This window comes from Melozone crissalis, unplaced genomic scaffold (genome assembly GCF_028551555.1).
Source record: "Melozone crissalis strain CALT ecotype California unplaced genomic scaffold, PUWL_Pcris_2 ptg000033l_1, whole genome shotgun sequence".
In the NCBI taxonomy this organism is placed as follows: Eukaryota; Metazoa; Chordata; class Aves; order Passeriformes; family Passerellidae; genus Melozone; species Melozone crissalis.
Window position 1 is genome coordinate 19,361,046 of NW_026535811.1, and position 14,385 is coordinate 19,375,430.

The 14,385-nt window shown below is 42.7% G+C and overlaps 1 protein-coding gene across 2 annotated transcripts in view; it reads right to left on the bottom strand.

Moving 5' to 3' along the window:
• VWF (von Willebrand factor) overlaps positions 1-14,385 on the bottom strand; it is a 116,388-nt gene that overhangs the window by 89,353 nt on the left and 12,650 nt on the right. For both annotated transcript variants that reach the window (XM_054282112.1, XM_054282113.1), the window contains exons 7-13: positions 12,102-12,318; positions 9,957-10,079; positions 7,324-7,435; positions 5,488-5,534; positions 2,427-2,563; positions 959-1,097; positions 273-373 (exon numbers count right to left, since the gene is read on the bottom strand). In XM_054282112.1, coding sequence (XP_054138087.1) covers positions 273-373; positions 959-1,097; positions 2,427-2,563; positions 5,488-5,534; positions 7,324-7,435; positions 9,957-10,079; positions 12,102-12,318 — 876 coding nt within the window. The remainder of the gene's footprint in view (positions 1-272; positions 374-958; positions 1,098-2,426; positions 2,564-5,487; positions 5,535-7,323; positions 7,436-9,956; positions 10,080-12,101; positions 12,319-14,385) is intronic.

The window sequence follows — 14,385 nt, forward strand, 5'->3', positions numbered from 1 at the left end:
CTGTTCATGGTTAAAAACAGCTGTCATTACACACACATCCATAAAAAGAAAAAGGGTGGGGGGAGAAAAAAGCTACCAAGCTGCTCTAAGACGAAGTGTTTGTTTCTGGAACACAAAAGAACCTGTGTATTACTCTGGGAGTAGCAAAAGAGAAAGGAATTCCTAACATGCAACAAAAAGCAATTTCTGACTTCAGACAAGAAAATCTTTGTACATATTTGGGTGGAACGAGAGAGGGGGCAAACAGGCAGAAAAAAACCCAGAAAAACTACCTTCACTAGGAGTTGTCCATGACCATCCCAGTCAATCTGCAGATCATCCCCATAGGTGAGGCGAACTGAACTCCTCACCACACGCTGGACACGGAGAGCACCTGAAGGCAACCACAAGGTGTTAGTGAGCTTTTACAAGATGTAGTGACAGGACAAGAGGGAATGGCTTTACATTGACAGAGAGCAGGTTTAGATTGGATATCAGGAAGAAATTTTTCCCTGTGAGGTTGCTGAGGCCCTGGCACAGGTTGCCCAGAGCAGCTGTGGCTGCCCCCTCCCTGGAAGCAGCCAAGGCCAGGCTGGATGGGGCTCAGAGCAACCTGGGATAGTGGAAGGTGTCTTGGCCAAGGCAGGGGGTTTGAACCAGATGACCTTTAAGGTCCAAACCAAATAATTCTGTGATTCCATGATTTCAAGCTTCTGTTGAAAAATAATAATTTCAAAAAAGAATAGACCAACAGTGATTTTCAAAAATCTCACAAGTGCAGACCAGCTTAATTCTTCTGACAAGTCAAGATCTGTCTGCTGCATGGAGAGAAGCTGAAATGACAGAGCTTCTAGAAGACACTGCAAGAGAGTTTGGCATTGAAAACAATCTTTGATTAAGCTGGGCTAAGGCATGTTTAAAACCACTACTAAGCAGGAGGCTTTCAGTGGCTGGCCGGAGTCAGCCCATGTGAACACACCTTGCAGTGAAGGGATCTGTATGTCCTGTCCATTCAGTGAAACTCCTCCTCCGTGTTTCATTTTAATGATGCTGTTGTCCATATCCCGGATCCGGACAGAAGCTGAGCGAGTGCACACGGCATCAGGATCATCTGCACACTGCAGAGAAGGGAAAATCTGTCTCGAACATCAGGTTTTCACTTTCTTGGTGATTTAGTACCAGAAGGCATTTTGGCATCTAATTTGAAAGGTGTTGAGTGTCACACTGGTTTTATAGATCTGGTTTCTGCATCCCACAAACAGCAGGCTGGCAGCCCTTCCTCCATTATCCCACTAATCATGCACCAGGGCTGAGCTCCCCATCTCAGAACTTGGAAAAGGATCTGTGGGTGTTCCACCAGACCCCTTGCAGTGACCAGCCCCAGAGCTGTGGCAGGAGCAGGAACGACACCTGACCCACTCAGCCTGGGGAAAAAAGCCACTTAGTTCACATTACCCAACACTCCTGAGGTGTTTGTTTTCCCAGCTTTGGGATACCTAGATGAGGAACAGGGATTGCAGGGGCCCCACGTCTCCTCCCTGGTTTCAAAAGGGAAGTTTCAGTGGAAACCTGTCCTGCAGGTTCCCAAGCACTGATGGCTATCAGAGCTCTCTAATGCAGGAGACAGACACAGATGGTATGGAGAACTGTCACAGCCCATTTCTCCAAAGCCTGCAACTTCCCTGGTGCTGCTGGATACCGATACTGATCTCCCCTCTTCCCTCCTGTCAATCTTCTGTCTCCATTGCACCTCTCCCTGACTTCAGTTCCACTGTCCCTGTCACCTTTCTTCCCCTCTCCTTGCCTCAGGGTCCTTTTCAGACTCTAGGTTTGTTCACTTTTTCCCAAGAACAACTGGTCGATTTATTTCACAACTGTGTAAACCTCCCTGTGACATCCCCCTTCAGGATCTCCATCCCTCCCTGCACCGGTCTGGCTCCCTTTCCTGCCTCTCTGCAGTTGCCTCTCACACATCCATCAGGGGAGGCAGCAAAGAGTCGGGAGCTGCTGTCTGACTACAAAGAAAAATCACCAGCCAATCTGACTAAATGGGAAACAAAGCAAGGCACTGCTCGGCCAGTGCACCCTGCTTGGTGTCCAAGGAAATGTCCTTTCCCCACAGGCATTAGGGAAGCACCAGCAGCCAGGGTGTCTGGCAAGGAGTGCACCGTCGTCTCTGTTTGTTTGTTCAGCTGGCAGAGAGTGAGGGTCCATTCTCCAAACATCATCATAAGTCTCCATCCCCAGGCAGGCGCCTGGGAATGGTGGTGAGGAGAAGCAAAACACTTATTAACTAAGGAGAAAGACTGCATCTGTTATTTAAACCATTTATCTCATAGGGAAATTACTTCTGTTGGCCTGTGCATCTGCAATTCATGTCATAGTCCCACAGCCCCGCCCGCACTCTCAAGAGCATGCGCAGAGGCACCAGCTGAGGCTGCTGTTACCTGCACCGTCTCGATGATCACAGAGAAGGAATTTCCCACACAATCCTTGGCAAATAAGTACTGGCAAATCCCACTGAAGGTGAAATACTTGTTGTCAAAGCTTTTGAAATGGGACTGGCCAGTGACAGAGCATTCCCCTAGAAAAAGCAAAAAGCCATTAATCATCCCAGTGCCAGATTCAAGCAAAATCCTGCTCAGCCCCCACAAGTCTCTGAGGGGGAAGGGCAGCCCTGGTGGAACAGGTTGTACAAGGCCTGAACTCCACACAGACCAGAAAGCACCAGCAAGATCCTTATCTCACTGTTTATTTCCGTAAGACATTACCAGTAGTCACAGAGGAACCAACAACAGCTGGGGAACACAGAAAAAACCGCAGTCAAGAGCTGAAATTTGTGCCTATGGAAAAACCTATATTCTTTTCTTGGGATGCCTTAAATGCCAATATTGTATTGCCAATGTTATTTTAGTATAAAATACTTTATGAGAATGAAGAGCTGGAAGATAATGGCTGTGTGAGTCCTTCCAAGGGTAAAATTTATGTTGGACTTTACCCTGAACCATCATATCAACTAACAGAAAGTTTAAAATCATTCTATAGTTACAATAGCTACATCTAAAGTCCTCACAGAATAATGGGAAAGCCTGGCTGGACCATCTTTCTACTAGAAAAAGGAGCTATTTAAACATATCAACATTTGAAGGTGTTTTGGTAAGTTGTGGCTTTTCACTTCCAGGAAGGCAGTATCCCAGTACCACAGCTGGGATTTAGTGTCGCGTCATGCAAACACATGGAAAGGCTCCAACTCCACAGAGCTTGCAAAGAAAATCTTCCATATGAGAAGACCATCACACTTACAGATGATCCCATGGCAAATAAGGCGGGCAGCCACTTCCTCACCCAGAACAAAATACAAGTGCTGGGCATACATTGGCCATCACCAACCAAAGGTTGGAGAAGTGTTAAATGTTACAAGCTGGCAGGTGAGCTCTATGAGTTATTCTCTCTTCGCTGCCTTTAAGTCCCACAGAAGATCTGGCTAATGAACTTCTTGTGGAATTTTCCCTCTTCAGCATATTATTAAGTGTTTACTATCTTAAACCAGCTGATGCTAAAGTACAGATCCTGAGGATTCCCAGCCTTACACAGCTCTGATTCACCCTAAGAGAAGTCCAGCATCTCCTGGATATTCGTCATCCCTTGGAGTTTGATTTTCAGGGCATTCTCTGCAACAAGGAAACGAGGACAAGTTTGAGGCACAGAGAACTGAGGACTGCTATCTAAGACAAGTCCCAGCCTTTGGCACTGCTCCTGAAAGGGAATTTTCTTTTCTGTGGCCAAGTCTTTACTTATGGATCCCTCTGTCTACACCATTTGATATAATGCATCCCATGAAATTTCCTGAAACCTTCTGCCTTCATAATTATTTCCGTTATGATATCAGCTTGAAAGCCTCTTGGTAGTGCCAGCCAGCTTCAGCTTTGGATTCACCTTATCACCAACTTTAAAGCTGGGCAATTCACTCCTACAATATGAAAGCAATCTTTCCTGACAAAAAAAAAAAAAAGTTGATCAAAAGAAAAACAGAACTACCTGAAGTTTATACAAGTAACTACATAAATTTTCTGGACATATGATTTTAGAAATGTTTGTGGTAACTAACCAACAATGAAAATATGCTGCAATATTACTTCAAGTAGAGACAAACAGTACAGGTAACAATATAAATTTGGCTACTCTGGGGGGCTTTGCTGCCTCAGTACAGTTTATAGAGTTTTTAGCAGGCGCATGTACAACAGCTGCAGGTTTACAACATTCAGTCTTGAACAAGCCTAGTAGAAAACTGATTTAGATATATTGGCAGAAGGTACAAAAATAAGCTGCTTTTCTTTTCCACTTCTGCTCATTTGGGACAGCTTCCCAATTCAGGAAAAGGCTGCAATGCTATATTGCCTCTTGCACAGAGCTGGAGATCAACATCTGTTTGCAAGCCTCAATACCAGATTTATCTTCACTTCTATAATCACTATGAAGAAAATGTGGCTGGAGTTAAGGATATAAATATTTGGCCCACAGAGTATTCATCACAGTCCAGAGAGCAAGGACATTAAAAGCTAGAACCTAAGGAAAAACTGAAGTTACAAAAGCACCTATTTCTTGTTTGTAATCATGCTGCTGCCCATTAGCTAAAAGATGTAATTAATCAGCCTGGGCTCTGTCCTTGAAGCTGTGTTTTAGACAGTGAGATTCTCTGCACTTGAAGAGATCCTTAATGAACAAGCATAGGGGACAGCTCACTAAAAATGTCATCTCCATTTTGAATATTTACATACACCACCCCCCATCCTCTTCCTTAAGTGTTGATACTTTGGGGGAAGTGCTCTTTTGTTCTAAAGCAGGAGGAAAAGGACCATTGATGGGTTAAGCAAGTTTCATGTTACCAAAAAATGACAGACTTTTTTGATAGAACACCCTAAGATTGTTGCGATTTCCCTAACTTGTGAGGGTTGCACAGTCTCATCTCAACAAAAAACCACCAAAGCCCGCAAATCTGCTGTTTTCCTGTCCAGCCATAACCCCAGTCTGCATCTGCAGAGCTGCCTCTCCAATCTGCCAGCACCCATGGAAGGCAGGGCAGCCACTTTCTCCCTGGGACTGTGCCTCCTTCACCCACAACATGACCATGAGGGAATTGTCATGGTCAATAAGGTACAATGAGAAATTGTACGTGGTCAAAGAAAGCCAGGAGTGTCCCTCTACCTGCAAGCCAATCCTCTGAACATACAGACACTTATAACTGGCAAACTAAGTAATCAAAGCAGGAACCGGCCTTCCCACCAAACAGGATTTTTCATTGCTACACATAAACCACACAGAGCAATGTCTGACTTGTCTCAGGAGAAGAACTTAAAAGTAGGATCCCAACTGGATTGTACTGGATCGAGCAAGGAAGAACAAAGATTTGCTTTTTTGAGTAAAAAAAAATACCTAAGTGGGGCATGAGTGGGAGTGACATAGGCAAGGCTTATTTGTGAAAACCTGAAAAGAGTGAAGCCAACATACCTGGGCATTCCCCATTGCTGCAGATCCACATGCCACGTCGACAAATGCTAGGAAAGAGATAGTAGCAAGTTAATTAAGAGTACATGAATATAAATCTTCTGTTGCACATTTTTCCCAAAAAACTGAAAATGGTCATCTGTCCTAGGGAAGTTAGATCAGTCCCCAACATTCCTTCCATCTCCCATAACTTCATTTCTTAATGTAGTCATCCCTTCTTCTCATCATATGACAGCAACTGCTGATAATATGAATAGGTATGGTGGCAGAACTCAAGGATTTCTGGGTTTCCCTGTCAAAGCTCTGTGTTTAATGGAATTTTCATCTATATTCCACTAATGTGGAATGAGTTCAATGCAGTTCTCAAGGTATATCTATCAATACAACAGAATCACAGGGGTAAAAATGTTTGAAGGGACTTCTAGGAAAATAATTTACTACAATCCCCAACTCAGAGAAAGCAATGTCAAAGCTAGATTAGGTGGGTGAGGACCTTGCCCATTTGAGTTTAGAAATATCCAAGATGAAGTCCCACAGCCTCACTGAGCAGCTGTCCCAGTGCAGCACTGGAGAAGGGAGAAGAATTTTTTTTTGTGTCAAAACAGAATTTCCTTTTCAGCTTGTGTCCATTGCTTCACAACGTTTTGCTGTTTGCCTCTGAGAAGAGTTTGACTCCATCCTCTTCACAGCCCATCTTTATTAGGCAGTGAAAATTGCCTCACTAGCCCTTAAACAAATCTATTCCCCTTTACTTCTTCTTACATCAAACTCCCCTGCTGTGATCAACTCCAGCGTCTTCCACAACCCCTTCTGCACTCCTTGTTTCAAGAGCTACTATATTCTTCTCATTCCTTTAATTATCCCAGCCCCTGAAAACCATTTGTGGGGAGGCAGATTATTGAGGATGTTAAATGCAGAGTCAACGGAATGACGTTCTCCACAGAAGCATCAAGTTTGAAAAATAGGAAGCAGTAACAAAACACAAGCAATAAAAAACCCAGCCTGTCAGGATACACTCATCTCCCAAGAGTACTAAGGCTGAACAATGTGGTCAAGCTCAAAGCTGCAGAGGACTGCAGGGAAAAAGATAAAATGCTAATGTCATTGTTATGGCTTGTGTTCTGGGACATGTGGTGCAGGTAATGAATAGCTGCTGATTAACAGGGATGATGCACAGACCACCTTTCTTCTGCATGTCATGGCCTTCATTGAGTCCTCCTCCTTCTGTGCTCCAATTGGAAACTTCTGAGTAAACAGTTGTCCAAACTCCTTGCACAAATATGTCCACACTGAACACAAAACCAGATCAGGAATATGTGACTAATTCCTCTTCCTTTCTTTAAAGTGCTGTTTTTCCCCTCCAGTTGGGTACTCAGGAGTGAAAGAAAAATTGTGGGCCATGCTAGGAAGACTCATTAGCCCTGTAACAATTTCCAAGGACGTGCCTTAGGCTAACTCCTCTTGGAAAGAAATGGGGTTTAGAGGTTAAGTACACTTAGGAAGTCAAAACAAAGACACCACCGCTGACACTATCCAGACATGGGAACCTGCTGGTCTGTCTTATCCACAGGAAACAGGTAGTTCTCTGCTCTTTGAAGGAGTGACCTTCATGTTGTTCTATCAGATCAAATCTCCCTTTAAAAACAGAGCTGATTTTGCCTTTGTGAACAGCTCACTTCTTGGAAGGGGCTAGGAATTCCAGTAAGAGAGCAAGCCCTTTGCCAGTGAAAGGAAATTTTTTAAAGGTAGAGAGATTTCTGGAAAGATAATGCAAAGCAGTCACTGACCGGTGTGCAGTACTTATCTACAGCAACCACACCAGAGCAGCACAGGGTTTACCATGAGTTGCAGTCCTGGGAGATGGTGAAGCCAGGAGGATAATGTTTTCCAGAGTGGATGCAGGAGCAGTCAGAGCTTTCAATGCAGTGGTCACCATCAAGGAGCAGCCCTTCTGGATAAGTCAGACACCCATATCACACACACAGGGACAGAAACATAAATACAATTAGATTTTGTTGTTCTTCATAGACTTTGCCAAGAGTTCATATGCATTATTATCCATACTTAGTCATAGACAACAATAAAAAGGAATGAGGCTTGCCAAAAAGCCTCACAAGGGCAGGTGTCTGCTTCCCTTCTGGTGCTGCCTCTCCCTCAGACCTGCTGAACAAAGCATTCCTGGTGCTCCCAGAAAAGCTCCTTGCTTAGCACATCCGCAGGTCCAGAACACATGTTGGGACATAGACAAATTAAACACAAGGAGCGCAATCAAAGTTGATAAAAGTTGGCCTGGGACTTGACTGTTGGAAAAACCATGAACTTCACTGGCTGCAGTAAAGGGTGCCCACAGAAGGTCTTGTATTCGTCATAAGAGAATCAAAGATGAGGCAAAGTGAGAAATGAAGAAACAAATTTGGACACCATTTAAGTCTAGCAAAGACTTAAGAAAGTCTCAGACTCTTAGCAGAGTCTGAGAGAAAGAAGCCACTTCTGAACATCTGCAGGGGCAAAAAGCAAAAGGGCCAGCTTCCCAACTTGAGTCCAGCTGCTGAGGTTTCTATATTACACAGCTATATATTACATATTATATTATATAATATATATATTACATATTATATATTACACCTGTTCTATAGAGAGAGCTCTTTGTACTCTAAGGATAAACAGAGGCACAAAGGAGTTACAAGGTTATTCTAAGGTAGAAATTTGTCCTTGCTTCTATTGCTAGTTTATAGTGCTTTCTATTCAACCCCTATATTGAGAGAGAGTTGATATTCCGCCATTTTCAAAAGAGTTGCTGTGACAAAACATATGTTTTCTTGAACACCCCTGTGCCTTTTCTTTGAGTGACTCCTTCCAATTGCCTGCAGAGATTTTGGCTCCTTTCCCTGGCAGCAGCAGTCATCACTGATCCCAAGACCCAGATAAGTCTCCTTTCTCCTGTTCTTCCTATAGAGCTGCCTGGAAAGATCTTGGCTGTTGAGAAAATCCTTCCAGTGAGAGAGAATCACAACAAGATCTGAGCATTTAAGAGTGCTGTGGCTTTCCAGAGAACACAAGGAAAACAGAATGCCTGGTTTTTTTCCTGGCAAGAGTAATTCCATTTACAGCAATTAATGTAACCATGAGGGGCATTTAACAGAGGGGAAAAATAAAAAAATAAGGAAGACATTTGTCAAACATACTTCAGATCCTGTTTGCCCTTGGAGCACTGGAGGGAAGCTAAGTGAAGGTAGAATCCTCATCAAAAATCCCTCTAGTCATCTGTCAGATCCTCCTGGTTTTCTATCAAACTCCAGTAAAAGTTTTGAACTGCTGATTGTTATTCTCATGCCCTTTACCCTTTCTGTGGAGTTCCTGCTTCTCCGCCTCTCAGTTCCTCTCTCCTTAGACCTTTCCCATGCTGAACAGACCAATGCATCTACCAAAGGAAAAGTACAGCAAGAGCCCTTGTGCAGTCGGAGGATTAATTAAGCTCCTTCAGCTTTCTCCAACACTTCAAGGACTGCACAAATACATTAGCTGGATCCTTCACAAATACAGTAGCTGGATCCTTCACAACAAAATAATCTCCAGAGTCTGGTTACATCACCTGTCACCTTTGCAGGTCCTGCCACACTTCTGAACCTCCAGCAAGGAAGAGACTGGCACTGAATGGGAAACTACCAAATTCCTCAAACGAGGCTGACATTGTCATTATTGCCTTGTTTTGGAAAGCAAAGCTCTGCAAACCTCTGTCACACCTGGCATCTTGTACAAGGCGACACTAAACACCTGTGTGCATTTACAAAGCCCAGACAGGCTGAAATGCAGAGATAGTCCTATTCAAAACAAACAAAGCACCCAGTGAACAACAACAACAAAAAAAAACCCAAACCAGCTAGAAGTGGAAGCATATGGAGCTTTGGAGCCAGGAACGAAGGTCTCCTCCTGCAGTTGTTTTAAGTACAACAGACAGAAATAGAAAATTGGTGTAGCTGGGCTGCTCCCTTTAATCCAATCAAATCTCCTGCATGGAAGATTCAATAATAAATTAAATTATTCACTTAAATCATGAAGAACTTTGAATTTGCAGTGCAAGCTCTCCATGTACTGTTTTTCTGCAAGAAATTCCTTCAGTGCATTCTCTGCCGTTTCTTCCCCTAACTGTATTTGCCTCTAACCCAAGCAATTCAGGAGTACATCAAAGGCAAGCAGGCTCTCACCAAGAAATAAAGGCAATCTTGGAATATTAGTTGGTACTGATTTTCACAGAAACATTTACTTTTTAGTTGGCCCTGAAAAATGGCCCTTTCATGGAGTGAGCATACAGGCGCTACAGAAACTGGATTATTCTAGGGCATAGTCCCAGAAAAAAAGAAGTGTTTCTGATTTCAAGAAAATTTAAGGGAAGACACAGCTTTCTTTCTTCTAATAAAATAGTAGCTTGACTGCCAAATTTTCCTCTGTAAATAACCCAGTAAATAAATTACCAGGGCAGTTGCAGCCATCCACACATTGTCCATGACACACTTCATTGATATTCAGACTCTGGCAGGTTTTGGCACATGGGGATACACACTCCTTATATTCCATGCCAACTGGACACCTTGGCCCTGAAACAATTAAAAGAAATTAGAAATGAAATTCCTCAGTAACTATTAAACCAACAAATCCTTTCATTATCAAGGGCTGAACTACAGACAAAAAAAGACAAAAAAAGTCATGTCAGCTTCCAAATGATTATTTCTTTTTTAGAAACAGAACATTTTAGAAATATTTGATTTTCAATTTGCTGCAATATCATCTGTCAGGTAGCATAGTAAATACTCAGAGGTTAAAGACAATTTGCTTTTTAATAAATTGAGTCTTAATAACTAAACCCAAGTGCATTAAGAATAAACCCAGGGAGAAGTTTTGCAATAATATCTAAGCAATTTGGACAGACGTGGTTATTTTGCACCTTTTAGCCATGCACTTACTCCACTCATTTGTGAAATTATCCTGTTTGGTGTTTCCAGGGAGAACCAGGAGACAGTTAAAACTCTGAAATCCCATACTCCTTCTTCCAGAGAACCACCAGTTCAGGATAACACCCATGCCTGGTACCTCCACTGCTGCCATTATCTAGGCCAGGCCACTATGCAAACACATTATTACAGGCATTCCTTCTCTTCAATGCCTACACATGCCATGTCCTATAATTCTGCAGGGGCATGAAGTGGCAAGAAAAAGTTGGAGACTGCCCTTTCCAAGCCAATCCTCCGCTGAAGTGGTGGGAGGGTAATGAAGGAGTGATCTTGCCCTGGGTGCCCTGGGCTTGGGCACCAACTGACACTTGCACAGTGTGCCCAGCACTAGAGCCCTTCCCACACAGCAGAGTATTCCATACCTCCATCATCATCATCTCCTGAGAAAGCACCATAGCACAGATGAAGGGTGATAGAAAATTAAGCTCCTGCTGTGGCAGTTGGACACTTCCCTCTTTCCTGACTCAGAGGAAAAAAACCAAACTGCAGCTCGTGAATTCAAGGGTTAGAAATGAGCTCCAAAGCTCCTGGGATTATAGAAAGGCTCATTTCACTTGTGGCTTTTAATCAGACTTACAAAGAGCCCCAGCAAAAATGGGTTACCTGGCTTACACCCTGAACAAGGAGATGAGCTTTTATGGCCCAATGGAAAGGTAATAAATTACTGCTAGAACTCAGACTGTACAATTCCTAGAACAAGTGGCTGGCAGCATCTTGCTGCCCTAACCACAGTCTGAAGGCACAGATTTCTTCAGTGGCCAATAGCAGAATATCTTTACCAGAGAACAAAGTGTTATCAGTACAAATCAGACAGTTTACCCCATGTAGTCAATTTACACAAACATCCCAAGGAAAATGTCCTTTCTCATAACAAAAAAACATGCGAAAAAGCACTGAGAACATTATATTAGTCGATTGTTAAAATTATTTATTTAATTCTCTCTATTAAACCACAGTTCTCAGCAGTAGGTGGAAACATGACTTTTCCTCTATAAATACAATCCATCTCAGTCAGTCTATGCACTTCCCTCTTGCAAAACCTCAGCACAGATGCAATCAGGACCTCTGAACTCAGCAAAATTGGGCTAATAAAGGCAACAGTTCAAGATGCAATCAGGATCACTAAACTAGACAAAAATTAGATTAGAAAAGGCAACATCTCAATTTCGAGGCAATTGATTCAAGCAAATAAAGGGTGAAACAACTGTCTTTATGCAAAAACGTTAGAGTGCATTTCACAAAGATGCTGACTTAAAATACGGGCTGGAAAATGTCATACATCTGAACCATATGTAAAATAGCATCTAAACATCCTAGTCTATATGTTTGTGTATCAAATAAGTCTTCACTGACTGTGTACACTGTGGTGGGACATGTAACAGCTCAGGATCTTCTTTATAAACTGTTCAAAAAATATTGCATTAGGGACAAGAACTAGAAAAAGATGGGTGATGGAGAGCTGAAAGGGGGAAGTGAGCAAAGGCACTTCCTATAAATGAACCAACCTCCTAAAATACACCAGCTGCTTTTAGCTGCAGGACAAAAATCTGCAAGACAGGCACAATCCTATTGGGGATGAGCAGCCTAGGAATAAATCTGCCAGCTTACTGCACGAGCTCTCTTCAGGCCACCCCTCCAAAATGACTCCTTCATGAGCGCAGCTCCTGGCATACTCTAGGAAGGCAGGGCAGTGACAGTCCACGCCCTGGGGACAGGCACAGATGTCTCTTTCACAGAGGCTGATGTACGGCTCAGGATCCACTCGATGGTGGCACCGGGAGAAGGTCAGCGATGTGCTCAGCAGCTGGCAGGTTTCCAGGACGCCCTGTGCAAGAAGTGAGGAGCAAAGGGACAGAGAGAGAGAAAAGGGGACAAAATTACTTCCTGTAGTCTCAGGAAGATGGGAAAACTCAACTTTTCCAAACACATCGTCACCACTGTTGTTAACAACATCACAGCTCTTATTTAAGAGTGAGCTCTACCCATTTATTCACTACATGCATGGATACATTAATATACTGATTATTATAAAATGGAGCATCACATAAGGGATGTTTCACACAGAAACACATCAGTCAGTCAGTCAGTCAGTCAGCAAAAGGATAGAGGCATTCTACTTCCTTTGGCTTCCCAGAAAAGAACTGGATTGTGCCTGGATTCCCAGGAAAGTCACACAGCAACAGAGGGGAACTAAGGTAGGTAGGAAGAAAAACAACCAGACAGTCTTTTGGATAACAAGTGGCCAGAGCAGGTGCCAGAAGGAAAAATTGAGTCTGACTGAAATCCCAGGAATGAAATTTGTTTTCCACTTCTGGCCACACATTCCCATCTCTCCTGCTGGCTTGTCCAAAGCTCAACAGGTCAATTTAGCTCAGATAAATAGAACAATAGCCCAGGGAAGAAAGGCAATTTGTTCTGCTCTTCTCCTGAGTTAAATCAGCATGGTGAGAGCCAGTGTGAGGGAAGGACAGCACAGGGAGATAGGAGAAGGTATCGAGACCTCTTCTTTCAGACAGCAGAAACCTGAGCGGAAACTTAACTGTATGTAGAACAAAACCTAAGGAAAATGTAGAGTATAATTAAATTCTCCAGGGGAGGCTCCCACATAAACTCTTTTGTGACATTATGTCACAGTTCAATGAGTCTGAGGTCCTCAGCGCAACTTTCTGAAAGGATGGCACTGAGTTTAGCTAAGTGAGAAAACAGTTTTCTGATACAACTCCAGCACAACAAAGAGTTGGAACATAACTTTCTTCTACTTATTTGTCAGTGTTTTATGTAAGCAAATGTAAACCATGGTGTATTTTTTAGGTGTTATACTCAGTGGTTAGAGGGGAGGGCATATTCTTCATAGTGGTTCACAGTTACAATTCATTACTTCTAAAAAACTTAACATGTACCTGAGGTGACAGCACATACAAGCTGCTGTGTAAAAAAAATAAAAAATTAATATTAATTAAAAAGCATCTCATTTTCTGGGAGATGAAAAATGTAGATAAAGAAAACCCCAAAATAAAAAAATCAAGATGTTTTCTCTGAATGGTAGCTATGGTGCCTGTATAGGAAAACTGCTGAATAGAAAATACCTTTTTATTTTGTCTAAAGGGTGTTTTGTTCAGGTGATCAACTCAAGCTAGTACATGTCTGAGCCTAGACAGAATTTCTTGCTTACAAAAATAAACCAACCAGAAATGTCAACTCTGTTGGGAATGTATTCCAAGTTTAGCAAAGGACTTAAGGAACAACCACATGTGCAAAGAAGTTTTGAGCTTTCTGAGAAAGGACTCAGGGAACTTAAAACATGAGAGCTGGACATGGTGAAAATCAGAAATTCAGCTCCAGCCTCGGATAATTCTGATCCCCAGACAGCACCCACCATGTTGAACCAGATGGGAAAAAAAAAAAAAGACACTAGAAGCAGGGGGGAGCAGGAACTACATAAATGGTGGTTGGTGCTGCTCTAAGACTCACACAAGTACAGAAGAGCTGAAAAGATGCCCTAAGGGTGGAAGTAACAACAACAGAAGCAGCCAAGAAAGCTATTAAAGCAGGGCTTGGAGATGAAACTGATAAAATCAAAAGTGAGCTCAGAGCCATTCAGAGGATGAGCAGTACAGCAACTCCTGGATCAAAGCCTTTATCCAGATGGTATCAAGTGCAGTAGAAAACCAGTATATGCAACAATCCTGTTTAGGGGCTGAGCTAGTGAAGTTTCTCAAGGTAATACAACTCAAACAGCAAAACTCAGACTGTATATTCCACTAAAAGGAACATTTTAGATGGAAAAGTGACTTTAAAAACAAAGGAGATTACACACCAAAAAACCTAACCCATTTTTCTTTTCCTCTAGTTCTTTGGTCTTGGATTTGTTCACTAACAGCATAGCTAAAGG